This window comes from Solanum pennellii, chromosome 1 (assembly GCF_001406875.1).
Source record: "Solanum pennellii chromosome 1, SPENNV200".
Lineage (NCBI taxonomy): Eukaryota > Viridiplantae > Streptophyta > Magnoliopsida > Solanales > Solanaceae > Solanum > Solanum pennellii.
The window spans coordinates 89,232,193-89,259,378 of record NC_028637.1 but is presented as its reverse complement, the minus strand read 5'-3'; the positions used below and the strand labels follow the sequence as shown (position 1 = coordinate 89,259,378).

The 27,186-nt window shown below is 29.6% G+C and overlaps 3 protein-coding genes and 2 pseudogenes across 4 annotated transcripts; 3 read left to right on the top strand and 2 right to left on the bottom strand.

Moving 5' to 3' along the window:
* The first annotated feature begins 4,486 nt into the window (after positions 1-4,486).
* Positions 4,487-5,879, top strand: LOC107024724 (annotated as a pseudogene). Its single transcript, XR_003576685.1, has one exon. The product of XR_003576685.1 is annotated as a basic 7S globulin-like (transcript).
* A 2,364-nt stretch (positions 5,880-8,243) lies between these two features.
* On the top strand, positions 8,244-9,865 carry LOC107012538 (basic 7S globulin-like). Its single transcript, XM_015212408.2, has one exon. The coding sequence runs from the start codon at positions 8,395-8,397 to the stop codon at positions 9,709-9,711; it is 1,317 nt and encodes a 438-aa protein (XP_015067894.1). The 5' UTR covers positions 8,244-8,394; the 3' UTR covers positions 9,712-9,865.
* A 4,893-nt stretch (positions 9,866-14,758) lies between these two features.
* LOC107030260 (basic 7S globulin-like) lies at positions 14,759-19,505 on the bottom strand. Its single transcript, XM_015231608.1, has 2 exons — positions 18,389-19,505; positions 14,759-14,976 (listed from the first exon to the last, which is right to left on the bottom strand). Exons 1-2 carry the CDS (start codon positions 19,503-19,505, stop codon positions 14,759-14,761), a joined length of 1,335 nt encoding a protein of 444 aa, XP_015087094.1.
* A 1,613-nt stretch (positions 19,506-21,118) lies between these two features.
* LOC107014312 (basic 7S globulin-like) lies at positions 21,119-22,821 on the bottom strand. The gene has a single exon (XM_015214168.2). The coding sequence runs from the start codon at positions 22,782-22,784 to the stop codon at positions 21,459-21,461; it is 1,326 nt and encodes a 441-aa protein (XP_015069654.1). The 5' UTR covers positions 22,785-22,821; the 3' UTR covers positions 21,119-21,458.
* Positions 22,822-24,811: 1,990 nt separating this feature from the next.
* On the top strand, positions 24,812-25,680 carry LOC107031505 (annotated as a pseudogene).
* The last annotated feature ends 1,506 nt before the right edge of the window (positions 25,681-27,186 follow it).

Below are 27,186 nucleotides of genomic sequence, written 5' to 3'. Positions count from 1 at the left end.
TGCTTTGTTAAATTTGTAATATGTATTAAAAGTGAATTATGTATGCAATATATATGAATTATAATTGTTTTTTGAAATATATTATGTTTGTTTGGTAAAAAAATTGTCACATTGTATTATAAGTGTATTAAAATGTGTGATAAATATATTATTCATTATTAAAATTTGTATTATATGTGAATAATAAATTGTTCTTTGTAATATGTATTAAACTTGTATTATAAATGAATTAAAAGTGATCAAGTGAGGTAAAAATATTATAGCTATAAATGGTAAATATTTTTTTATTATAGTACATTTATGTAAGTTTCCCAATAATCTTTCCTTTATTATTGGACTGTCTAATTCTTGGGCCTCTTGGTGGTTTAGCCCCAAACCCAATAGCTTGGCCAGTCTGCTATCCGTGTTCACAATAGTATTGCTTTTTTTTTTTTTTTTGAAAATTTCGCAGTTAAGTAAACTTATACTACTTAATTATTCATCATAGTTATAGTTTGTTCTGATTATCAGTCACGACTAACATTATACATTAATTAGGTGGGTTGACTTTGAGTTTGTATAATTAGTCACATTTGTATATGTATAATTCGTCAGAGTACACAAATACATATGTATAATATATAATTATTTAATCAATATACATATACAATGCACCTCTCTTCTACTCTCCTACCTCTCTCAATCTCGCTCGTCTCTCTCCTCTCTCTCCCAATCTCACCTGGTTGTTATACAAATGCATATGTATAATATACAGTTATCTAACCAATATACATATACAATTCACCTCTCTCCCACTCGCTGCCTTCTCTTGCTCGCCTATCTCCCAATCTCGCTCGCCTCTCTCCTCCCTCTCCCATTCACGCTCGCCTCTCTCCTCTCTCTCCCAATCTCGCTTGCCATATAAACAAATACATATGTATAATATACAATTATCTAATCAATATACATATACAACTTACCTCTCTCTCGCCTCTCGCCTCTCTCTCCCAGTCTCGCTCGCCTCTCTGCCCCCTATAACATGTATCTACGAATTGTATTTATCAAACTGTAGCTATGGAGAGTAATTAGGCTATTTTTTAGTGGCTATATGTGAAAGTTCTTTTTTTTGTGGGATAATTGGACAGGCCTGTTTAATTGCGAACGTTCAGCTTATGTTTTCACAAGTGGTTCGTTCAAATTCTCTGACATTTCATCCTTCAAACAAATTTTGTTGTAGTGTCAAAAACAATTTGCCATTATCTCTTGCTAAACATTATATTTTTCATCTAAGCGGACATTGCAAAATTGAGAGCATTCAAAATATTAATCTTTTCTGGATCAATTTGTGATCCAACTGCATAGCCTTTGATACAATCTGTTGCGATAATATGTTTTGAAAATTTTTATAATTCTAGCATCACAAGGTTAAATCTCAAAATACTTTTAAATTAATAAATATTATTTATTGATTAAATAATAATATTTCATAGTCTCAATTATATTAATTCAGTGAGATTTTAGTATATCTTTTTCTTGTAATAACCAAAACTGTCGCTATTTTTTTTGCAATTATAATTGTGACTATGGCAATATACAAAATTTTATCATTTAATGACTATACATCAATATGAACCGATTACACATCATTATTTGGTCACATGCAAATCCTGTTCAAAGTAAGTAATAAAGTAGCGATAATGCACCACTATCTCTTAGCTTATGCTTGAAATTTTAGAGACACACTTATATTATACTAAGGTCCTAATACTTCATGAACTTATTTTATTAATAGTTTATAACCCTTTTTGGCCTATGTGGGATTATCTTGTGGGCCTAATACTGGTTGACTTTTTTTTTTTCAAGCTAGTATTACATAGACCGAAAAGGGATAGAAAATTACTTATAAAATAAGTTCAGGAGAATAATAGAATTTTAATATAGTATAAGTGTGTCTCTAAAAGTTTGGACATAAATTGAAGAAATACTTGTACATTTTCCTAATAAAGTACGAAAAATTGTAAACAAATAGCGATTGCCGTCCTCAGTTTAATTAAGTGGCAACTAGTTAAGATTTTAATTAGTTTCTTGCAAGGGGAATCATTAAAATTTATTAAAAGGGACACATTGCCAACATTTTGGTGTTTTTAATGTATTAGAAAAGCTATATAATTTATTGGCACATGCAATGAATTCATTAATTAATCAACCATCGTGAATTCATTGGGACAATTAATATTATATGCAAGTGGCCGAATAAATTATTAAATAAATTAATGATTAAGTGATAAATACTGCTTTTTGTTCTATTTCCAATTCAAGATTTGAAAGTAGAATTATTTTTAATCGTAAGTTTTATACCTTCAATGAATTTTTTTTAAATTATGAAATCAGATGAGTATATTATTATTGTTGTATTTGAATTCCAAAAAAAGTAAGGAATGGGAAATCCAATAATAGAGAATTTAAAAATTATTTAATTGTAATTTGTATGGGAAACAAAGTTTCCTCTTTGTAAGTGAACGAAAGTTTGAATTTAAAAAAAAAAACATAAAATAATTTTAAGGATATTATGAACAATAGACCCGTGATTTAAGGCCTATGATAATTCATTTTTTTTTTCATTTTCCATAAATTTACTTCTGATTATTTTAATAATTCAGGGAATCTATGCTTAGATCTTTATATGTCAGTCTAACTAAAGCAATTTTGTCGTTAATCATTTCCCTTTTTTTTTCTTACCTACTTCAGCAAAAAAATAATGGAAAAAAAAATTGGTTCTACCTACGACTTCTCTAAAAAACATGGACATAGACAGGTAGGCTTCCCACTTTCATGTGTCTTTTGGCAAGTTTAATTCCTCGAAAATTTATTTGTAATTTTGTGATTTTAGAAAGTCAATTTAATTAATTTTTTAATATTAAATTAAATTATATTAATTTGATATTTAAAATAAAAAATTTAGATATTTAAAAAATATATGAAAAGTATTATAAATTGCAATTTTTTGCATATCAATATGATGAAAAAATACATCTTAAAATGTTAATCAAAGTTTTTATAGTTTGATTCTAAAAATAGAAATCACGACAAACAATTGTGGACGGAGAGATTATTTATTTATGCAAATAGATAAAGATTAGGTTTTTCCTATTTTAGTTACAATTACAAAAAGACAGCTAGTTTTGTATCCTCACCCTTGACAAATACTCTTGTCATATGATGAATTGAGAGGGGAAAGATTTGCATAAAATGTCTGTAATATTTTAGGCCGCTGATCTCGTATAGATACATAATGTTATATAAATACAATATCTCTATTCTAACCAAAAAAAAAACTCGAAATAGTGTGAGTGAAATGAATATAAAACATATTTTTATCACAAAATTGCAAAAATGGCCATTGAGCTACCATTTTATTATATCAAAATCACTAAACTATTTTTTGGTTAAAAAAAAGACATCCAATTTACCTAGTGAAGTATCAGAAAAAGCCAATAGATTATTTTTATAAATAATAATAAAGTCACTGTACTTTAAGCTCAGCATTACGTAGAAGGTAACATATATAGTAATTAGAAAAATGGAATGGCATTTTTGTTACAAAAAGTTATATTTTCCTGTGATACTATTTTATTGGCATTTAACAATTTTTGTTAATAAGAAATGTATTTTTAATTCAATAGTTTTACGGAAAGGATAGTATTAAGTCGAAATATAGTTTAAGGGTAAATGTGATCTATCGAATAGAGTATGGGTATTTTTGATTCTTTTTCATTTAGTCTATGTGGCAGTGGAACCCTACTGGCGTGCAATGTTGCATCCATGTGTCATCCACATGGTATTTAACAACTTTCGTTAAAAAGGATGTTTTTGACCAATAGTTTGACGAAAAGGATAGTTCTAAATCGAAATATAATTTAAAAATAAACATAATTTATTTCGGATAATTTAAAGATTTTTTTCGATTAAGAAATAAGAGGTTTTTGGCCTTAGCCTTGTGATCTTATAATTGTTTTCTGTCAGTTTCTATCACGCCTTGACATATGTTTTCCCTTTACACGACTTATTATTGAAAGTAGGTGGATTTGTTATTTTTAGTTCCAACTTGTGTTATCAAGTTGAAGTACAATCCAACTTATTTATAAGTAAAAATCTAAGAGACATGTTCATGTGGCCTTTGGGTATATACTAATTCATTACACTACTCTATTCCTCTCGATTTATCTGAGTTACTTATTTTTTTTAATTTATTCAAAAGAAATTATACCATCATTTTATATTTTAAAATAATTATATCTTTAAAATTTTCATTTTATCTTTATTAAAATTAATTAGCGTAGCCATGTTACTTGTATACTCAAAGATGATCAATTAAGATAAAAGATTAAAGATTACCACATAAATTGAGACGACCGATGATTATTATTTTTAACCATGCACTCAAGGAAACCTTGCTCCACTATAAATAAACATGTTTATGCTATCCACTTACTTCACACACACTACAATGGCTTCAACACATATTCCTTTGTCTCTCTTTTTAACTCTCCTCCTTCTCTTCATCAGCTCCTCCACAGCCCAGCCCGTTAAACGCCGTGCTCTTCTTTCAGTAACCAAAGACGCGGCCACTAAGCAATACGTGACACTCATTAACCAAAGAACTCCTCTCGTCCCCGTTAAACTAACGGTAGACCTTGGTGGACGTTTCCTATGGGTGGATTGTCAAAATGGCTATGTTAGTTCAACCCTAACACCTCTCCTTTGTGACACTATGTTTTGTAGACTTTCACATTCTGGAGCATGTGATGGTAATTGTAAAGGGCTCATCACCCGGACATCCTAATAAAGATTGTACTTGCTCACATCTTTCATACAATCCTGTTTCTCGTACCAGCACAGGTACCGGGCTTAATGAGGATGTTATTACCATCCAGGATACGGACGGGCTCAAGCCCGGCCCATATCTAAAGCCCGGTAAGATTGTGTTTGGTTGCGCGGACACTTCATTACTTAAAGGTTTAGCTAATGGGGTTAAGGGAATAGCGGGATTTGGGAATAGCTATGTAGCCATTCCAAATCAATTAAGTTATCGTTTCTCTAGACCTAGAAAAATCGGACTTTGTTTAAGCTCTTCGACAAATTCTCCTGGAGTTATATTTATTGGTGAAGGTCCATATGTATTACTTCCTAACATTGATGTGTCTAAAAACCTCCTTTACACACCTCTTCTAACAAACCCGATTAGTACTGCTGGATCATCATTTGGGGGTGAGCCATCGACGGATTATTTTATTGGGGTAAAATCTATTAAAGTTAACGGTGATTTGGTCCCTATAAATAACTTATTATTAGAAATAAACGAAGAAAATGGAGAAGGGGGTACAAAGATTAGTACAATTGATCCATATACTAAGTTGGGGAGTTCAATTTACAAGGCATTAGTTAAGGCATTTGTACACTCACTAACTATACCTAGAGTTAAAAAAGTTGCACCATTTGAGATGTGTTACAAAAGTAGTAGTTTACCTAGTACTAGAGTTGGCCCTGGTGTTCCAAATATTGAATTTGTTTTACAAGGTAAAAATGGCGAGACGCCTTCATTTATTATATCTGGAGCTAACTCAATGGTGGCCGTCACAGATGAAGTGCTTTGCTTAGGATTTGTAAATGGTGGAGAAAATCCAACTACATCGATAGTGATAGGAGGACATCAAATTGAAGATAATTTGGTACAAATTGACATTGATAACAAGAGGGTTGGTTTCAGTAATTCACTTTTGTACCAGCAAACTACGTGTGCCAATTTTAATTTTGGGTCCACTCAAGGACGGGAGATAGTGTAAAACGTTGTGTTATTAATTTGTTGTGTGGTGTGTTTGGACATTTTTTGTCCAAGTCAATGATCTTTTTTAAGGTTTATGATCTACTATTATGATCAGAGTCAATGATGTTTTTTAAGGTTTATGATCTACTATTATAATTAGAGTCAATGATGTTTTTTAAGGTTTATGATCTACCATAATGATCAGAGTTGAGAACTAATAAAAAGTGGTATAAAATGGACATTAAAAACTTGTCATATAACATAGGGGATAGAAGACTCTCACAGCTATGATCAAACACAATTTCTAAGTTAAAAGATAAGTTTTTTACGCTATGCTCAAACACAATTTTCAGCTTGACTTCCACACTACAATACAATCATTAACAAAACCTTTTTCTGGTCATGCAATTGAGTTAAAGACATAAAACCTGGATAACCCCAAGAAAACATAGCTTATTGCATCCACCATTTATTATTTACCTTCACTTTCTTATGTTGATCGAAATCCTTATTAAATTCATCCTTCTGCTACAATATTTACAAGTTCAAATAATTATAAAACTTAGAATTCATCCTTCTGCTACAATTTTGTCAATAATTTTACAAATTCTACACAAAAACATGTATTATCACTACAACAAAACCAACTTTTAGCGGCATTAAATATTGATACTAATAAAGAGTGCTACAGTCTTTACCGGCATTAGTTAAGTGTCATTAGAATCAATGTCGCTAAAGACTTTAGAGACATATACAAAGAGTGACAATTGCCTCTAAAGATACATATTTAGCGGCATTTAATTCTTAAATGCCGCTAATAGTCATTTTTGTTGTAATGTGTTTATATTACTCTAGATCATAAAAAAAGGAGAGAAAATGATAATTATTTGATAGTTTTTTTACACTCTTCTTCTAGCGATTTAAGAAGTAAAGTTGCTAATATATCTTATTCAATTGATAATAATCAACCAGATAAATCTTTCTTGACGCATAGTACTTCAGTTGCTTAAACTTCTCCTAGTATTTTTTTTTATTTTTTTATATATTAAAATAGTATAGAATAATTTTTTCTAAAAAAAAACTCTGTAACCTATTATAATGGGGAAAATGTGGTTGCAAATTTTGGGGCCTAACAACTTGGCTTTGTCCTTACTCATTAGAGCCGCTTCTGGTGGTAGCTAATATGGTGGAGAACAGTGATGATAGTGAATGATAACGTTATATAATGGTGGTTGATAGTGATGATTATCTGTGGTGATTGATGACTACATTAATGATAATTGCTAATGATGCTTATAAAGTGATAACTAACCATGGCGATAGTTTACTATAGAGAAAACTACAAACTTTGTAAGGATCCTTGAATAAATATATATTATAAATTCATAAAATAAATACGCTTCGATACTTAAGATTCAAATCTAAGATTTGTTAGCTAAAATTTAAATAAATAAAATTAAGATTTTTATTTAGTTCAAACAAATGAAATTTTAGATGACTTAATTTGGAATATAGAGAGTACTAGAGGTCACTCTTTATACAAAAATTAGTATCAACTATGTAAAAACAAAGTTATGAAACATTATGAGAAGATAAATTGAGCTAAAATATCGTTGACTGCAAGAGATATAAGCATTGGATGCTGTCTTATAAAGATTGTCCATTGTTTAGTGATTGGTTGCTAACAATACCTAAAAGATTTCCACCTACTACTGTTTTCCTTTCTAATTTAAGAACTTTGTATTATTACAAGTGGCTTATAATTATAATGTATTTGCGATTAATATTGCACATAATCTATTTGTTTGTATCCTTTTTATATATATCTCTTTCCACTCTGGTTGTGCTTTAATTTCTATTTGAATAGGAATCACAAGTTATCGTGAAGTCTATAGTTGTCTAGATCTACTTTAATCAATACACACATGTACATTGGATTTATATGCACATGTACATTTGAATTCAAAATCTTTAATCATTGATAAAAAATTGTTACAATACTAATTTAAGATTGTGGTAACATATATTCTAAATTTACCTTGATAGACGAGCTAACTCTCGAGCATATAAAATTTTTAAATAAAGTAGATGATAACGAATAAAACATGAATATCTCAAACAACACTTTCATAAATAAGAAAACATTAATGTATAAATGAAACCAATTTAAGACATGTACAAGAGTGTCTAATACAAAGAAAGAAATCTAATAAAATACTAGACATCATTGTCTGAACATAAAAATATAGTACATTACTAAAACTATATTGTACTTTTAGTAATACACTATACTCACTCAATATTCATCATTCCTTCGATTCTCTATATGTCCACTTGTATAGACTTAAACAAATGAGTAATAAAACCATTTCTGCTTTCCTCTGCCCCTTTCCAAATAAAAATAATTCTTCGGTCGAAATACTTTATCTTACAAAGTAGAATTTTCGACATGAATTCAGATTAATCCGACCAAAACAGTTACCTAACGGCTCCAAAAAAAAATTTAAAATTAAACAAGCATCACATCACTAATTCACTATAAATCAAGATGCTACATCTCCAAATTCTACTCACTCTATCCAAACTTAACAATGGTTTCCAAAATAATTTCCCTATCCTTTTTTCTTCCTTTGCTCCTCTTGTTCTCCCTCTCCTCAGCCAAAGCACCTTCGAAACCTCGAGCTTTTCTTCTTCCTATAACCAAAGATGAAGCCACTAAACAATTTATCACAACCATATACCAAAGAACACCCCTTGTCCCAGCAAAACTTACTATCGATCTTGGTCAACGGTTTTTATGGGTTGATTGTGATAAAGGTTATGTTAGTTCATCTTATAAACCTGTCCCTTGTGGTTCCATCCCTTGTAAACGTTCTTTCTCCGGTGCATGTGTTGAATCATGTGTAGGTTCTCCTTCACCAGGATGCAACAATAACACTTGTGGACAAACTATTTATAACCCCTTTATTCGTACTAGCACTAGTGGTGAACTTGCTCAAGATGTTGTCTCACTTCAATCAACCGATGGTTCGAACCCTCGTAAATACTTATCAACAACAAATGGAGTAGTTTTTGGATGTGGTTCTACTTTCCTTCTTGAGAAACTAGCAAAGGGTGTTAATGGCATTCTTGGACTTGGAAATGGTTATGTAGGATTTCCTACTCAATTAGCTAATGCTTTTACTATACCTCGAAAATTCGCTATATGTTTGAGTTCATCCACAACTTCTCGTGGTGTTATCTTCTTTGGTGATAGTCCTTATGTTTTTCTTCCAGCTGGAATTGATGTTTCAAAGAGACTTGTTTACACTCCACTTCTCAATAACCCTGTTAGTACATCAGGGTCATATTTCCTAGGGGAGCCTTCGGTGGAGTATTTCATTGGAGTAACATCTATTAAAATAAATGGTAACGTCGTGCCAATAAACACCACATTATTGGACATAACTAAAGATGGCAAAGGTGGAACAAAAATTAGTACGGTTGATCCTTACACAAAATTGGAGACTTCGATTTACAATGCTTTAACAAAGGCATTTGTTAAATCGCTATCTAAGGTTCCAAGGGTGAAACCCTTGGCTCCATTTGAAGTGTGTTATAATAGGAGTAGTTTGGGTAGTACTCGAGTTGGCCCTGGCGTTCCACCTATTGAACTAGTGTTGGGCACTACATCTTGGACTATTTGGGGTTCGAATTCTATGGTGGCGGTGAATGATGACGTGCTTTGTCTTGGATTTGTGGATGGAGGAGTTGAATTTGAACCAACAACTTCTATAGTCATTGGAGCACATCAAATTGAAAACAATTTTTTGCAATTTGACATTGCTAACAGAAGGTTGGGTTTTACTTCATCACTTTTGTTTAGTCAAACAACATGTGGCAACTTTAATTTTACATCCAAAGCTTGATGGTTTTTAATCTGAATATCAGATTTTGATGAAGGAACAGTTGTAGTAGTGATTAATTTCTTTTATTTTCCATGGAGTTGGGCCAAGAATAAATGTACTATCTATTTTCTTTTGGTAGTTCATTTTCTAATTGCCATAATGGCCTGGTCAATTATACAACGTCTCCCATCCTTTTGAAAGAGACATCATAAATGTAGTGGGCACTGAATTCAAAATTTTTATTAAGGGGTTTAAAATTTGAAAAATAAATGCACTAACTAGTGAAAGAGGTTCAATATCTATCATATATATATATATATATATAAAAGAATTTTAATTATGTATAAATAGTAAATATTTTTGGTCGAGGAGGTTCGGACGAACTCTATTTAAGTATATAATGCCCTCTGGCCCTGGTAGTAGGGTATGAGATATAATTTCCAACTATTTGTGTAATCCGAAAATGGTATAGTTAAATTGAGGTGCAGTGTTTCAAAAAGTGGAGTGTGTGAAGCAACTTAATTTATATCTGATGTATTTTTAATTTTATAATTTTATAATTAAAAAATAAGTAAGGAGTGAACTTTTCAATACTCCCTCTAGTAAATTCAAATAATTTACTAATAATGTAAAAAATATATATGTTATTAACTAATATTTGAGAAAAATAATACTAACACTAAAAAATTATAATAGCTGTGACAATCTTTTAAACAAAACTATCATATATTTCATCATGAATCAACAGATTTATTATTCATTCAACCCCGATTAATATTTACACTAATTATTATTTATATATTTAAAAAATGAATAAATTAAAGTTGATTTTCGAACATAGTGTTGTGAAATCTGTATCCTATCAATTTTTTAGCATAATTATCTAAAAATTATTTATGGCTTGTCAGTTTCTATTTAATTTGCTTTTTAAATTTATATATTTTAGAAAAAAGTTGTTATAATGTACAAAAATTAAAAAATACTTATTTCAAATTTCACTTATAAAATCACATTATATATTATTATATCTATTCACACTATAAGAAAAGTATAAATTACATGAGGACTTTTCTAAAAATTAATATAAAAATTTACACTAAAATAAATTTTCATATTAATCTTTAAAAAAATTTCCATATAATTCACATTTTTCTTACCGCGTAATCCTCATCTTTCATCAAAGAACAAATGGGATTTTGGAAATGGAATTTGGAGCACATGATCAACTCAAAGTGCGTGCCCGCACCTTTTTAAAAGAAATAATGAAATCTCTTTTCTTGCCTTATGTGTTGAAGTTTTCCTTCTTAAACATCAGTGGACGTTTGATATTTGGTTAGGATTTTTTTTACCTTTAAATTTAATTATTTGTATAATTGATAATTAAAATTAAAGTAGATGTCAAGTTTAAAAATTTTGATTTGAATTTTGATAAACATTAAATTAAATTTTAATTTTATATGATATTCGGTAACGTTATATTAAAGTTATAGTTGATTGTATTATAAAGTTAATATATTTTCTCCAATTATTTTTATTTTTTTTATGTAGAGGCACAATATTATTGAAGATCAACAAGGAAAAAGATATCAAGAAAATCAAATTGATACAACTAAAACACATATGTATTTGAATTGTTAATGCTTATTCAATAACTTTCTATTTTAACTTATACTAATGAGTAATGTATATGTTGATATATGATCTTTATTAAGTAAATAATTTAATACTTGGGAGATACCCAATATCAAATGGTACTAATATCTTGTACCAAACTCATACCCGAATACCATAATATTAAAATTTTACTCCAAATAACGTATCAAAAACCAAATTACCAAATACCAAAAATTTTAATTCGGTTCAATAATTCAATCTTCAATATTTTATGCCCAACCCTATCTTCACGTACTCGGACTTGTTCGTCAAAGTTATTTTAGGTATGTTCGCGAAAAATTTCTAGTGTGAAAAATAAAATTTCAATCAAAAATAAGATATATTAAAAAAAATATGAGTATTTGTGAATACAATTTTGTTATTCATTTAATTCTTCTCTCCAAAATTTTCCATAATTCATTCTAAATTTACACTACTAACTTACAGAGGAGACATGCCACAATTATGAGTCTGCCTTTAGTCTCTGATTTTCTTTTATTTATTAGTCCATCCAATAATATTTATTCAATTTAGAAAATTAAGATATGATTTATTTTATGTGTCTATCTAATTTTACTATTAAATACTATTTATAGTTTAATATATTTTTTAAAATATTAAATTTAATAAAATTAAAAAATAATATAATAATATTAACTCTATATTTATTATTTCTTAAATGGTATACCAAGTCAATAATAAACCAACTATCAATGGACAGAGGTAGTTTTTCTTCTTCTTACAAGGTATTCAAAGTCCGAATGCATATATCAATCTTATTATGAGTAGTAGGGATGACAAATTTAAATTAATTGAAACTTTAATATGGATATAAATATCAAAATATTGAATGAGAAATTAAAGAAATCTAACTTTTATCTCATTAATTATATTCATCAATGAGAAGCAAGGCCGGCTTTATGGTATTGAAAATAGGTCCTTTGGTTTAGGCCTCCAAATTTCGACGGCCTCAAATTTTTATCAAGGATAAATTATGTGTTAGAAAAATATAGAAAAAATTGATAAAAAATAAAATATAATTTAAAAATATATTATCTTATACTCATTAACCTCTTTTTTATTTTGTAAAAAATACGAATTAATAGTGAAAAGTGTTGAAAAAGGTGAATTACAAATTCTTTTTTATTTTTTTTTAAAATTTTAGTTTCAAGCATTACTATAAACATATTAAAATGAGGTATATCAAGCCATCAACTTCTTGAATCGAATTGTATGATTCTAGCTCTTATCTTTATTTAATATTTGTCAACTTATTACTTATAACATTATGTTAACAATATATGTAGAATAATTGTCTCACTAAAATGACTTTTTTTTATTGTTGAGTTGATAAAAATCTTAAATTAATAACTAAAAAAAATAATATTATACATCGATAATTATCTAAATAGTGTAAGAAAAATAACTTTTGAATAAAAATATATATAACAGTTATTTATATTTTAAGCTGCGAATTAAAATTTTGCTTTACGCCTCCAATTACGTTCGCTATAAGAAGTGGTGGCATTATTGACTAGTTTGAAAATTTAGACAGCGTCATTATTACTCTTCTGTTTCATAATTAATCCAGATTTCCATATTGGTCTATACTCTAGTCTCTATGCTACATAATTTATCGTAAAATAATGTTTTGTATGTAACGGGGCAATGTGGAAGGGGACAAGAAATTCAGATAGGACATTAATACATAATTAGTTCACTCTTGCAACTTGCACTTTGGATATATACAACTTCTCTTTTCATTTGTAAGTATATAATGTTTTAATATTCCTAATAACTCGTGCTTTCTTAATTACTTTTTATAAAATATATTTTTTTTAGCCTTTAATCATTTTAATCTACCGACTTTAGATGAGTCCCTAGATTCAGATAAATTCGTTGCTTTGATAATTGTAGTCTACTCAAAATTATGTATTTTACGACACATTTTAAAAGAATACTGTATACACTTTCTATATTTACCAAAATAACTGAGACTTTTTTCTTTTGTCAAAATTCTCGAACTAGTAAGCACAGCGGACCCACGTGGAGAATTAAAAATTTACGATGCATTTGTTAACTTCGAAAAAAGTATATATACAATTTAGACTCATGAGCTTCTGTTGTTCGACCCGAGTTTGAACCTTTTGCTACATCATTTTCGTTTTTAGTTTTGGGAACATATAGGCGGCAAGTTTTGCAATCTAACCTATGCAAAGTGGTGCATACACGAAAAAAATTTATCCGTATCGAGTGTTTATACTAAGTAATTGTAGTACGTGATTTAATGAAATAAAATACATATAAATTAATAACGATTAATTAAAATGAACCATTAATATAAACACATGACATATATATATTGATTTAATATAAACATCCGATGCAAATAAGTTTTACCCGTACCTAAACTGCCATCTTCATTTTTAGATGGCAAGTAAAAATATTCATAAAACATATAGGTGGCAAGTTTCGCAATCTAACCTATGCAAAAAGTGGTGCCTGAACCGGCAGTCTACAGAACGAGCCGTCGAGCTATACAATGTAATTCATATTTGTTGGTTAGGACATAAGTTCTATGCGTATTTAATAAAAAAATTAAGACGAGATGGCGTTGCGTTATATCAAAGTCAATAATCTGTGTCTTTCTTTAGTGGTGTCCCTTTGTTTTCGAACTCTAAATTTGCCTATGCTAATTAATATCTTTTTAGTTATAAAATCATTATAATCAGATTAAAGTAAAATCTGGATCATTCTAAACTATCAAAAATCAAATCAGAGATGGACCTAGAATTTGATTGAACTCAATAACTTTTGTTATTTATATCAGAATATTAATTAAATATGTATACATTAAATATTAAGTTTAAATTCCAAATATTAACACTAGCAAAAGTCTACTCTGTTTAGATGGTTGTTACTTATTTTTTAGAATAATGCCACACATTGACAATATAAAGGATATACCTACGAGAAAAGTAGGATACAAATTGCAATTGAATAACTAGTATAAAAAGGTGGGGAAATGATACAATAAGATAAAATAACAAGTAAAGACAAATGAGAAGAAAAATGTAAGGTAAAAACACGATTACACCAAATCAATTACTATACGAAATGAGATTTTTCGAAATTACCTAACGATGAGTTTAAGAATACAAAATATAAAAATTTAAGTAATAATAAAAAAAACATTTTATTTAAACTAAAACTACAATGGTTAACAACCATCCAAAAGTGTAGATATACACAATTAATTAATGGGACTTTTGCTAATTAACACCATTGCGTCTAAATTCAACAACCAAGCGAAGTTGAATACATTTATTCTTGATCAACTCCATCCTTTGGAAAATAAAAGAAAACATTTATTTGAAGCTAAAATTACAAAAGCACACTTTTTTTGTTTTAACCATTAAGCTTTGTTTGTAAAGTTGAAGTTAGCACATGTTATTTCATCAAATAAGAGTGATGAAGTAAAACCCAACCTTTTGTTAGCAATGTCAAATTGCAAAAGGTTGTCTTCAATTTGATGTGTTCCAATGACTATAGAAGTTGTTGGTTCAAATTCAACTCCACCATCCACAAATCCAAAACAAACCACATCATTATTCACCGCCACCATAGAATTTGGAGTACGGAGCCTAAAGGGTACAAAATATTAACAAAAATTCTAAAACGGTATATAAAATTTTATATTAACCAAAACGGCAAAATCGCTGCATCAACAGCGATTTACTTCCCCGGAAAAAGCAAAATCGCTGCCGAGGCAGCGATTGTGCAAAATGTGAATTTTTTTTAAAAAAAATGAAATCGCTACCTAGGCAGCGATTTTAATTTATTTTAAAAAAAGTCGCTGCCTAGGCAGCGATTTATAAATTTTAATTTTTTTATTTAAGGAAAATCGCTGCCTAGGCAGCGATTTTTAAAAAAAGAATTTTTTTTTTTAAAATGCGGAAGTCGCTGCCCAGGCAGCGACTTTTAGAAAAGAAAATTTTTGAAATATGCAAAGTCGCTGCCTGGCAGCGACTTGTATAATTTTTTTTTTTTTTTAATTTTTAAATTTTTTTCTTTAAAAAAATGTGGAAACAATGTGGAAATTTAAAAAAAAAAAAGATTTTTTTAAAGCAACAATTTTATAAGATAAAAAAAGGTTATAATGTTTTTTTTATAAAATCGCTACTTTAAATTTTATTTTTTTAAAAAAATAAAATTTAAAGTAGCGATTTTATAAAAAAAACATTATAACTTTTTTTTATCTTATAAAATTGTTGCTTTAAAAAAATCTTTTTTTTTTTTAAAATGCGGAAGTCGCTGCCCAGGCAGCGACTTCCCCATTTTTTTTAAAAAAAATGAAATCGCTACCTAGACAGCGATTTTTAAAAAAAGAATTTTTTTTTTAAAAAAAATGAAATCGCTACCTAGACAGCGATTTTTAAAAAAAGAATTTTTTTTTTAAAAAAAATGAAATCGCTACCTAGACAGCGATTTTTAAAAAAAGAATTTTTTTTTTAAAAAAAATGAAATCGCTACCTAGACAGCGATTTTTAAAAAAAGAATTTTTTTTTTAAAAAAAATGAAATCGCTACCTAGACAGCGATTTTTAAAAAAAGAATTTTTTTTTTAAAAAAAATGAAATCGCTACCTAGACAGCGATTTTTAAAAAAAGAATTTTTTTTTTAAAAAAAATGAAATCGCTACCTAGACAGCGATTTTTAAAAAAAGAATTTTTTTTTTAAAAAAAATGAAATCGCTACCTAGACAGCGATTTTTAAAAAAAGAATTTTTTTTTTAAAAAAAATGAAATCGCTACCTAGACAGCGATTTTTAAAAAAAGAATTTTTTTTTTAAAAAAAATGAAATCGCTACCTAGACAGCGATTTTTAAAAAAAGAATTTTTTTTTTAAAAAAAATGAAATCGCTACCTAGACAGCGATTTTTAAAAAAAGAATTTTTTTTTTAAAAAAAATGAAATCGCTACCTAGACAGCGATTTTTAAAAAAAGAATTTTTTTTTTAAAAAAAATGAAATCGCTACCTAGACAGCGATTTTTAAAAAAAGAATTTTTTTTTTAAAAAAAATGAAATCGCTACCTAGACAGCGATTTTTAAAAAAAGAATTTTTTTTTTAAAAAAAATGAAATCGCTACCTAGACAGCGATTTTTAAAAAAAGAATTTTTTTTTTAAAAAAAATGAAATCGCTACCTAGACAGCGATTTTTAAAAAAAGAATTTTTTTTTTAAAAAAAATGAAATCGCTACCTAGACAGCGATTTTTAAAAAAAGAATTTTTTTTTTAAAAAAAATGAAATCGCTACCTAGACAGCGATTTTTAAAAAAAGAATTTTTTTTTTAAAAAAAATGAAATCGCTACCTAGACAGCGATTTTTAAAAAAAGAATTTTTTTTTTAAAAAAAATGAAATCGCTACCTAGACAGCGATTTTTAAAAAAAGAATTTTTTTTTTAAAAAAAATGAAATCGCTACCTAGACAGCGATTTTTAAAAAAAGAATTTTTTTTTTAAAAAAAATGAAATCGCTACCTAGACAGCGATTTTTAAAAAAAGAATTTTTTTTTTAAAAAAAATGAAATCGCTACCTAGACAGCGATTTTTAAAAAAAGAATTTTTTTTTTAAAAAAAATGAAATCGCTACCTAGACAGCGATTTTTAAAAAAAGAATTTTTTTTTTAAAAAAAATGAAATCGCTACCTAGACAGCGATTTTTAAAAAAAGAATTTTTTTTTTAAAAAAAATGAAATCGCTACCTAGACAGCGATTTTTAAAAAAAGAATTTTTTTTTTAAAAAAAATGAAATCGCTACCTAGACAGCGATTTTTAAAAAAAGAATTTTTTTTTTAAAAAAAATGAAATCGCTACCTAGACAGCGATTTTTAAAAAAAGAATTTTTTTTTTAAAAAAAATGAAATCGCTACCTAGACAGCGATTTTTAAAAAAAGAATTTTTTTTTTAAAAAAAATGAAATCGCTACCTAGACAGCGATTTTTAAAAAAAGAATTTTTTTTTTAAAAAAAATGAAATCGCTACCTAGACAGCGATTTTTAAAAAAAGAATTTTTTTTTTAAAAAAAATGAAATCGCTACCTAGACAGCGATTTTTAAAAAAAGAATTTTTTTTTTAAAAAAAATGAAATCGCTACCTAGACAGCGATTTTTAAAAAAAGAATTTTTTTTTTAAAAAAAATGAAATCGCTACCTAGACAGCGATTTTTAAAAAAAGAATTTTTTTTTTAAAAAAAATGAAATCGCTACCTAGACAGCGATTTTTAAAAAAAGAATTTTTTTTTTAAAAAAAATGAAATCGCTACCTAGACAGCGATTTTTAAAAAAAGAATTTTTTTTTTAAAAAAAATGAAATCGCTACCTAGACAGCGATTTTTAAAAAAAGAATTTTTTTTTTAAAAAAAATGAAATCGCTACCTAGACAGCGATTTTTAAAAAAAGAATTTTTTTTTTAAAAAAAATGAAATCGCTACCTAGACAGCGATTTTTAAAAAAAGAATTTTTTTTTTAAAAAAAATGAAATCGCTACCTAGACAGCGATTTTTAAAAAAAGAATTTTTTTTTTAAAAAAAATGAAATCGCTACCTAGACAGCGATTTTTAAAAAAAGAATTTTTTTTTTAAAAAAAATGAAATCGCTACCTAGACAGCGATTTTTAAAAAAAGAATTTTTTTTTTAAAAAAAATGAAATCGCTACCTAGACAGCGATTTTTAAAAAAAGAATTTTTTTTTTAAAAAAAATGAAATCGCTACCTAGACAGCGATTTTTAAAAAAAGAATTTTTTTTTTAAAAAAAATGAAATCGCTACCTAGACAGCGATTTTTAAAAAAAGAATTTTTTTTTTAAAAAAAAAATTCACATTTTGCAAAATCGCTGCCTCTGCAGCGATTTTGCTTTTTCCGGGGAAGTAAATCGCTGTTGATGCAGCGATTTTGCCGTTTTGGTTAATATAAAATTTTATATTACCGTTTTGAAATTTTTATTAATATTTTGTACCCTTTAGGCTCCGTACTCATAGAATTTGCACCCCAAATAAACCAAGATGTATACGTAGTAGCATTTTTGTTACGCAACACTAGTTCAATGGGTGGTACACCAGGGCCAACCTGATTACTTCCCAGGCTCGTTTTATTATAACACACTTTAAAAGGTGCCACGGGTTTCACCATTGGAACATTAAGAAGCGCGCTAACAAATGCCTTTGTTAAAGCATTATAAATCGATGTCTCTAATTTTGTGTAAGGTTCAACGGTACTAATTTTTGTTCCCCCTTTGCCATCTTTGGTAATGTTCAACAATGTGGTGTTTATTGGCACAGCAATACTATGTATTTTAATAGATGTCACTCCAATAAAATAATCCGTTGAAGGCTCCCCTTCAAAATATGACCCTGATGTACTAACAGGGTTTTTGAGGAGTGGAGTGTAAACAAATCTCTTTGAGAAATCAATTCCAGCTGGAAGAAAAACATAAGGACTATCACCAAAGAAGATAACACCACGAGAGGTTGTGGATGAAGTCAAACATATAGCGAATTTTCGAGGTATACTAAAAGCATTAGCTAATTGAGTAGGAAATCCTACATAACCATTTCCAAGTCCAAGAATCCCTTTAACACCCTTTGCTAGTCCTTCAAGAAGAGAATGAGGAGCACAATCAAATACTACTCCATTTGTTGTTGATAAGTATTTACGAGGATTTGAGCCATCGGTCGATTGAAGTGAAACAACATCTTGAGCAAGTTCACCACCCGTGCTAGTACGAATAAAGGGGTTATAAGGAATATGTGAACAAGTGTTATTGTTGCACCCTGGTGAAGGAGGACCTATACATGATTCAACACATGCACCCGATAAAGAACGTTTACAAGGGATAGAACCACATGGGACGGGTTTATAAGATGAACTAACATAACCTTTTTCACAATCAACCCATAAAAATCGTTGACCAAGATCAATTGTGAGTTTGATTGGGACAAGGGGTGTTCTTTGGTTAATGGTTGTGAAATATTGTTTTGTGGATGCATCTTTGGCTACTGGAAGAAGAAATGCTCGAGGTCTCGGAGGTGTTTTCGCTAAGGAGAGGGAAAATAAAAAGAACAAACAAAGAAACAAGGATAGAAAATTTATTTTGATAACCATTGTTACGTTAATATTGATGGAGTGAGTAGAATTTGGAGATGTAGCATCTTGATTTATAGTGATGTAAAATTTATTTAATATGAACCTTGATTATACAAGTTGCGGTGTAAGAATTCTAGGATCTATGAACATTGACTATTTATAAAATTACGTAATAGATATTATATTGCCTGCCAGTTCATGATTTCGTGAAGTGAAGAAAGAACAGGAATGGAAGAAGCATTATATACTATTATTATTATATTCATATCAATTAGTACTACAATAGCTTTTCGAATTTCTCCCTTGGTTATATATTTATCATATTGTTCAAAGAAAACAAGATGCATTAGTCAATATAATGAGACATAGGATAAGTTTGGTAGGACGGGAAAATGTTTTTGTAGAAAATATTCTTGTTGACTGAAAATATTTTTTAACGTTTGATTGGTGAATGAAAAATATTATTAACAAAATTATATTTTATATTTGTATGGAGTACAAAATACTTTTTAGAAAAATAGAGTCTACCCTAAAAGTCAACCTCAATAATTGATAGTACATCTGACAACGACATCGGATTTGGAACCTGATTTCTATTTCTGATATGAGACTCGACATTTAAACTAGAACCCAATCATGACCATGACCCGAATCAGGACACGATCTCAATACCTAACCCGAATCAGGCCACGATCCGGACAGCCGAGCTTGAACCCGACCCAAGACCCAATCTCAACTTCCAACCGCAACATCCAACTCGAGATCCAACTTTTGCAATGCAATCCAACCCCAAAATTCGACTTCCAATTCTAACTCAAGATCCAACCCCGATTCAATTCGAAACTTGAGAGTTATATCCCAAATCGAGGTTGAGAGTCAAGTTTCTAATTGAGAATCATGATATCCTTAAATTTAATGAAAATAAGCTGATTTGGAAAATAGTTTTCAAAATATTTAAGCCAACCAATCAAACATGATCGAGAAAATTGAAAAATATTTTCTAAAAAACATTTTCCTTTATATTGAAACACACCCTTAGTGGCAACATCCAAAACTCGTCACTCATAACTTTCAGATATGAAGGAACTTGCCACGGCCTAAAGCTCGACACTAATAATATTTAGTGGTGATTTTAGGAGTTTTTAGCAACTTAAGTCGCCAAAAGAAAAACCCTGATTTCTTGTAGTGTTGGGTGAACACCTTCGCGTCCCCCTTGACCTTACTTGATAGATTGTATCGTTCTCCGTCATTACATAATGTCATACATCAACAATCTGAAGGATAAACTAGCAAGTAAAGTAGGGTAAAACCTAGAACTACTGTCAAAATAGGGAGGAAAAACGATACTATAAGATAATTATAAAAATAAGTAAAGACAAATGTGAAGAAAAAATTAATGTGAAAATGCAATCACACTAAATCGATCATTATATAAAATGAGATTTTTCAATTGATCTAACGATGAGTTTAACGATACTACATAACAAAATTTAAAGAATAATCAAAACAAACATTTTCTTTAAACTAACAATACAATACAATACAACGGGTAACAACCATCCAAACAAAGTGTTGATATATACAAGCAATAAGTCGATCAGATACATGTATTCTAGATCAACTCCATCCTTTAGGAAAATAAAAAGGAAACAATTATTTGACTCTAAAATTACAAAAGCAAAACTTTTTGTTTTTGCTTTTACCATCATGGATGTAAAGTTGAAGTTGGCACATGTTGTTTGATCAAATAAGAGTGAACAAGTAAATCCCAACTTTTTGTTAGCAATGTCAAATTGCAAAAGTCGAATACATTTAACAGAGACTTTTTTTTTCCTAATTGATACCAATGGGACTACATTCAAAAACCAAACAAAGTCGAATGCATTTATTCTTGATAACTCTGTCCTTTGAAAATAAAAGAAACATTTATTTGAATCTAAAATTACATAAAAGCACAGCTCTTATATTTCATCAAGGTTTGGATGTAAAGTTGAAGTTGGCACATGTTGTTTGACCAAATAAGAGTGATGAAGTAAAACCGAGCCTTTTATTAGCAATATCAAATTGCAGAAGGTTGTCTTCAATTTGATGTGCTCCAATGACTATAGAAGTTGTTGGTTCAAATTCAACTCCTCCATCCACAAATCCAAGACAGAGCACGTCATTATTCACCGCCACCATAGAATTTACACCCCAAATAGTCCAAGATGTAGTAGCATTTTTGTTTCCCAACACTAGTTCAATGGGTGGAACACCAGGGCCAACGCGAGTACTTCCCAAACTAGTTCTGTTATAGCACACTTTAAAAGGTGCCACATGTTTCACCCTTGGAACCTTAGATAGCGATTTAACAAATGCCTTTGTTAAGGCATTGTAAATCGAAGTCTCTAATTTTGTGTAAGGTTCAACAGTACTAATTTTTGTTCCACCTTTGCCATCTTTGGTTATGTTCAACAATGTGGTGTTTATTGGCACAACATTACCATTAACTTTGATAGATGTCACTCCAATAAAATAATCCGTTGAGGGCTCCCCTTCAAAATATGACCCTGATGTACTAACAGGGTTTTTGAGAAGTGGAGTGTAAACAAGTCTTTTTGAGACATCCATTCCAGGAAGAAAAACATAAGGACTATCACCAAAGAAGATAACACCACGAGAGGTTGTGGATGAAGTCAAACATATAGCGAATTTTCGAGGTATACTAAAAGCATTAGCTAGTTGAGTAGGAAATCCTACATAACCATTTCCAAGGCCAAGAATGCCTCTAACACCCTTTGCTAGTCCTTCAAGAAGAGAATGAGGAGCACAATCAAATACTACTCCATTTGTTGTTGATAAGTATTTACGAGGATTCGAGCCATCGGTTGATTGAAGTGAAACAACATCTTGAGCAAGTTCACCACCCGTGCTAGTACGGATAAGTGGATTATAAGGAATATGTGAACAAGTGTTATTGTTGCACCCTGGTGAAGGAGGACCTACACATGATTCAACACATGCACCCGATAAAGAACGTTTACAAGGAATAGAACCACATGGGACGGGTTTATAAGATGAACTAACATAACCTTTTTCACAATCAACCCATAAAAATCGTTGACCAAGATCGATGGTAAGTTTGACTGGGACAAGGGGTGTTCTTTGGTTAATGGTTGTGACAAATTGTTTAGTGGATGCATCTTTGGTTACTGGAAGAAGAAAAGCTCGAGGTCGCGGAGGCGTTTTCGCGAAGGAGAGGGAAAATAAGAGGATCAAAGAGAGAAACAAGGATAGACAATTTATTTTGGTAACCATTGTAACGTTATGGATGGAGTGAGTAGAATTTGAAGATGTAGCATCTTGATTTATAGTGATGTAATATGATTATTGATGATTTATGACATGACGTTTATTTTATTAGCCAAGGGACAAGACGAAAGCTGAAAGAAAGCATAAATCTTTATAATATATTGTTTATTGAATTTTAGTATATACAAGTTGGGGTGTAAGAATTCAAGGATCTATGAACATTGACTATAGATACACATAATTAATAGATATTGCCTGCCAGTTAATGATTTCGTCCAAATGAAGAAAGAAAAGGAATGGTGGAAGCATTATCCTATTATTATTATTATTATGTCAAAAACAATTGGTGAAGAACACAATTTGATGGAGTTATATATTCATATTAAAATTATTATATGGTATACAATTGTTTTATGTTATAAAATAACTAGTTTAACAAACTTATATTTATAAACTAAATTAATTAGAAGCAAAGAGGGAGCATAATTTATTCCAAGCTTTGTTATATTTTTTTTCTTAACGAAAGTAATGATCATTTATAGTTCTCAAGTAATATACAAATTAAAACTTGACCATTAAAAAGTTATTCTTTTGATGACACCTTCTAGATAGATGGTCCACATGACATGTATTTAATATGATAAGATAAAGTGATGACAATGAAATGGATAACCCCACATCACATCATCTAGTTTAACAACATTTTTAAATTTTTCCTTTTAGGTTATTTATTAGTCAATATAAAGAGACATGAAATCCAAGGGCGGAACCATGTGGGTTTTTGGGTTCACTCAAATCTTTTTGATAAAAAATTATATATTATATATAAAGTAACTTTGTATTTTTGTAGATATATTAATTTTTGACACTTCTCGTGAACAAGAAGCAATCTATAACATAGTGGAACTGTGAAAAATTCATTTAAAGTTGACCCTCACGTCCATGGTTTGAATCTCATTGTGAACATTTCTTCTTTTAGCTTAAGTTAAAAAGTCTTTTTGTAACGAAACTAACTTTTGTCCCTTTAATTAAACTATATATTATTACTACCTTGGAATTGTATCTTTTTATTTTTTTCGCACGTTTATATTTTATTTTTCAAATTTCTTGAATGAATTCTAGATCCGTCCCTAATAAAATTGATTCTATGTTAAATGATGAATCACGTTGCAATTTATGAAGCTCTATAAGTCGCATTTAACCATGTGTTTTGTGATGATGAAACGATCTATCAAAAATGAAAGATTTAATTCATCAATGAACTCTTAAAATTATTCACGTAATTTTAATTCAACTTTATATCTATTAGATTCACTTAAAATATAACTTTGACAATTCTCCATATTCGAAAAGTATTTGTTTTGTTAAAGCACAAACATTAAATGATAACAAATTAGATTCATATTATATAAATTTTGATCAATATTGAAATTATATTTTTATCTTATTAATATAAAACGAGAAGAACTAAATTTATAATATCTTTTATGTTACTTTTTTATATTTAAATCTAACGCTTAAAATATTACATTAAATTAATTCAATTCAGCTTTAAATTTCTCAACTTGACTTCAAAAAGCAAAAATATCACATAAATTATTGAGGGAGTGTGAAATATGAGTTCAAAAAGCAAAAATATCGCATAATATCTTACGCGACTTCTTTTCGGCGTTTTTGTTATCTTCCTCAATCTTGAGCCGAATCACAAGATCTTCAAGCTTCATTTCTTTAAGCTTGTGTTTTAGATAATTCTTGAAATCGTTCCACGAAGGAGGCAACTTTTCGATCATTGCAGCCACTTGAAAAGCTTCATTTACTACCACATCTTCAGCAATCAGATCATGGAGAATTAATAGGAGTGTTTATGTATTTAAACTTCCCTATTTTTCTTTTCATCACCGATGAGGGACAAATGTCTTTTCATTAAAGCATAAGAGGACTTTTCAAGTTCTCAACTCTTCAAGTTCTCAACTTTTCAAATTCCTCTTCTTCCCTTTATTTCCCATCAATTCTTGCTATGTACCCAACAACTTTTAGTCCATCTTGGTGGTAGAAGTTTATGGGTGGATTGTGACAAAGGTTTCAAAAGTTCAACTTACAAACCTGGTGTATGTAAATCCACACAATGCACTTATTCCGATCCTAATTACTGTGGTGACTGCATATTGAAACCTAAACTTCAGGAATTCATTTCATTTGTCAGGAATTGCAGGTTTTGGACGTGAAAGTCCAATTTCCATACCCAATCAACTTGCTTTAGACTCTAGATTCACCAAGAAGTTTGGTATTTGTTTGAGTTCATCTACAACATCTCCTGGAGTTATCTTCATCATATTATGTTTACAATCCTAAGAAGATCGACACATCAAACAATATTCTCTACACCAAATTAATCGCAAATAAAAATGCATTTTTGGTAACTCGAGAGTACTATATCCAAGTTTCATCCATCAAAATCACGGGACAACAAGTTCCACTAAATAAAACATTGCAGAATCACCTTACACAATTTTACACCCTAGCATTTACGATGCTTTTAAAACTGCTTTCTTCCAAAGAATGTGGCAATTGTAGAGCCTCCTATGAAACAATTTGGACTTTGCTTTAGTTCGAAAAACATTAAAATTACTAACGTTGGACCAGATGTTCCTGTGATAGATTTTGTTTTGCATAAACCTAGTGCGTATTGGAGGATTTATGGAACAAATTCAGTGGTACAAGTTAGTAAGGATATTATGTGTTTAGCATTTGTGAAACAAAATGAAAAAAGGGAACCATCAATTGTTATAGGAGGACATCTATTGGAAGAGAACCTATTGATATTTGACCTTCCACAAAAGAAGATTGGTTTCAGCTTCAACAAACATCATGCTCTCAGTATGACAATACAATTCTAGGCTAAGCCCCTCTATTCTATATATGTAATTTTCTATTTCGATAATAAACTAGATGGACGATGCCCGTGCATTGCATGACTAATTGTATCGTTTTATGTTCTTATCCTAGATAATTTGCACTTTGTTATTGCGTTGTGCCTCCACAATCCCTCTAAAAATGATTAAGGATGAGCATTTACCTAAAAGCAGGGGAAGACCCATCACGATACAAAATAAATATAATTAACAGTGCCCCGTAAAAAGCATAAAAAGGGTGTTTTGTACTGCTGGCACAAGCTAAGTAACGCGTACATACACCCACGCGACCTGATTTTTTATCCCGCTTAATATTGGTGCTCGGAGTATTCAAAACCTGAGTTTGCCTCTGCCTAAAAAGGTCCTCTAAATCTATCAATTCAATCCATTTGTACTTTAAACCATGTTACAAATTTAATCATTTTTTTTTAATCGATAAAACAAGATCTGCATTCTGCACACATTTTGTTACCGCACACAGATACAAAATGGAGTCGTCTTTTTATCTATTTTCTCATATAACGGTACCAACAACTACTCCTAGTACATCAATACTGGTAGTGGTTAACTAGATTTATCTTTTGAGCAGAAATACTAAGCTAGCGTTTGACAATAGATTTTCAACTATTCTTGGCAAATATTATTTGATGAAAATTTGAGTGAAATTTGGCTATGTGTTTGACCATAGGTTGAGAATTATATTTCACTTTTTATATATACCATAAATTTTAAAAACTATCAAAACTAATCATAAATTTGTATTATAAGTTGATTGATTTTCATTACAACAAATAACAAGGAGTGTTCGTGACACTAGAGTAATGTGGTAATTTGGAGTGCAACAAGCATCATTCCATAGATTGTGAACTAGACAAAACACATGATTTTGTTACCCTAAGTCGATTGTTCATCATTTTTTTCAACAACCATATCATTGCTTTTATATTCACTGAATATTTTATCACTACTTCGGTGATCACGTAAAAAAATTTGTAATACAAACGCAAACTAATACTATAGAGGGTGTTTTTGTAAGAGATAAAAGTTTGGTCTAAAATTTTAATTTTCAAAAGATCTCAAATAATGAGATTGGCCCAAATACTAAAAAAAAACTAGTATTTCAGAATTTAAAATATTTACCAATAATGACAAATTGTATGAATTTAACACTATTTATCAATTTTTCTCAAATATTATTTAAAAAATATATGGCCAAATGCGATGAAAATATAGATGGCCCCTCCCACCATTTTTGTTAAAAAGGATATTTTGAAAAACTTAAAATTTGGTATAGTTAACTCTACTACTTTCAATAACTATTAAGTACTATGAGTTTTGAACCCATAATAACACAAATGCGCAATGAAAATATACATATTCAACGATAACTATTGGACGAGGCTGTTTCTTTCTTAATCAGAGGCTTTTAGCTTGAGCCTGAATATAAAAATTTTTTGTTAAGGTGCAGCCCTCAGCCCCCTCCCCCCCCCCCCCCC

Excerpts from the sequence above, each read along its gene's own strand:
- LOC107012538 (XM_015212408.2), top strand. The coding sequence starts at position 8,395 with ATGGTTTCCAAAATAATTTCCCTATCCTTTTTTCTTCCTTTGCTCCTC.
- LOC107030260 (XM_015231608.1), bottom strand. The coding sequence starts at position 19,505 with ATGGTTATCAAAATAAATTTTCTATCCTTGTTTCTTTGTTTGTTCTTT. Across the intron at positions 14,977-18,388 it reads ATCTTGGTTTATTTGGGGTG|CAAATTCTATGGTGGCGGTG; the intron begins CAAATTCTATGA and ends GGCTCCGTACTC.
- LOC107014312 (XM_015214168.2), bottom strand. The coding sequence starts at position 22,784 with ATGGTTACCAAAATAAATTGTCTATCCTTGTTTCTCTCTTTGATCCTC.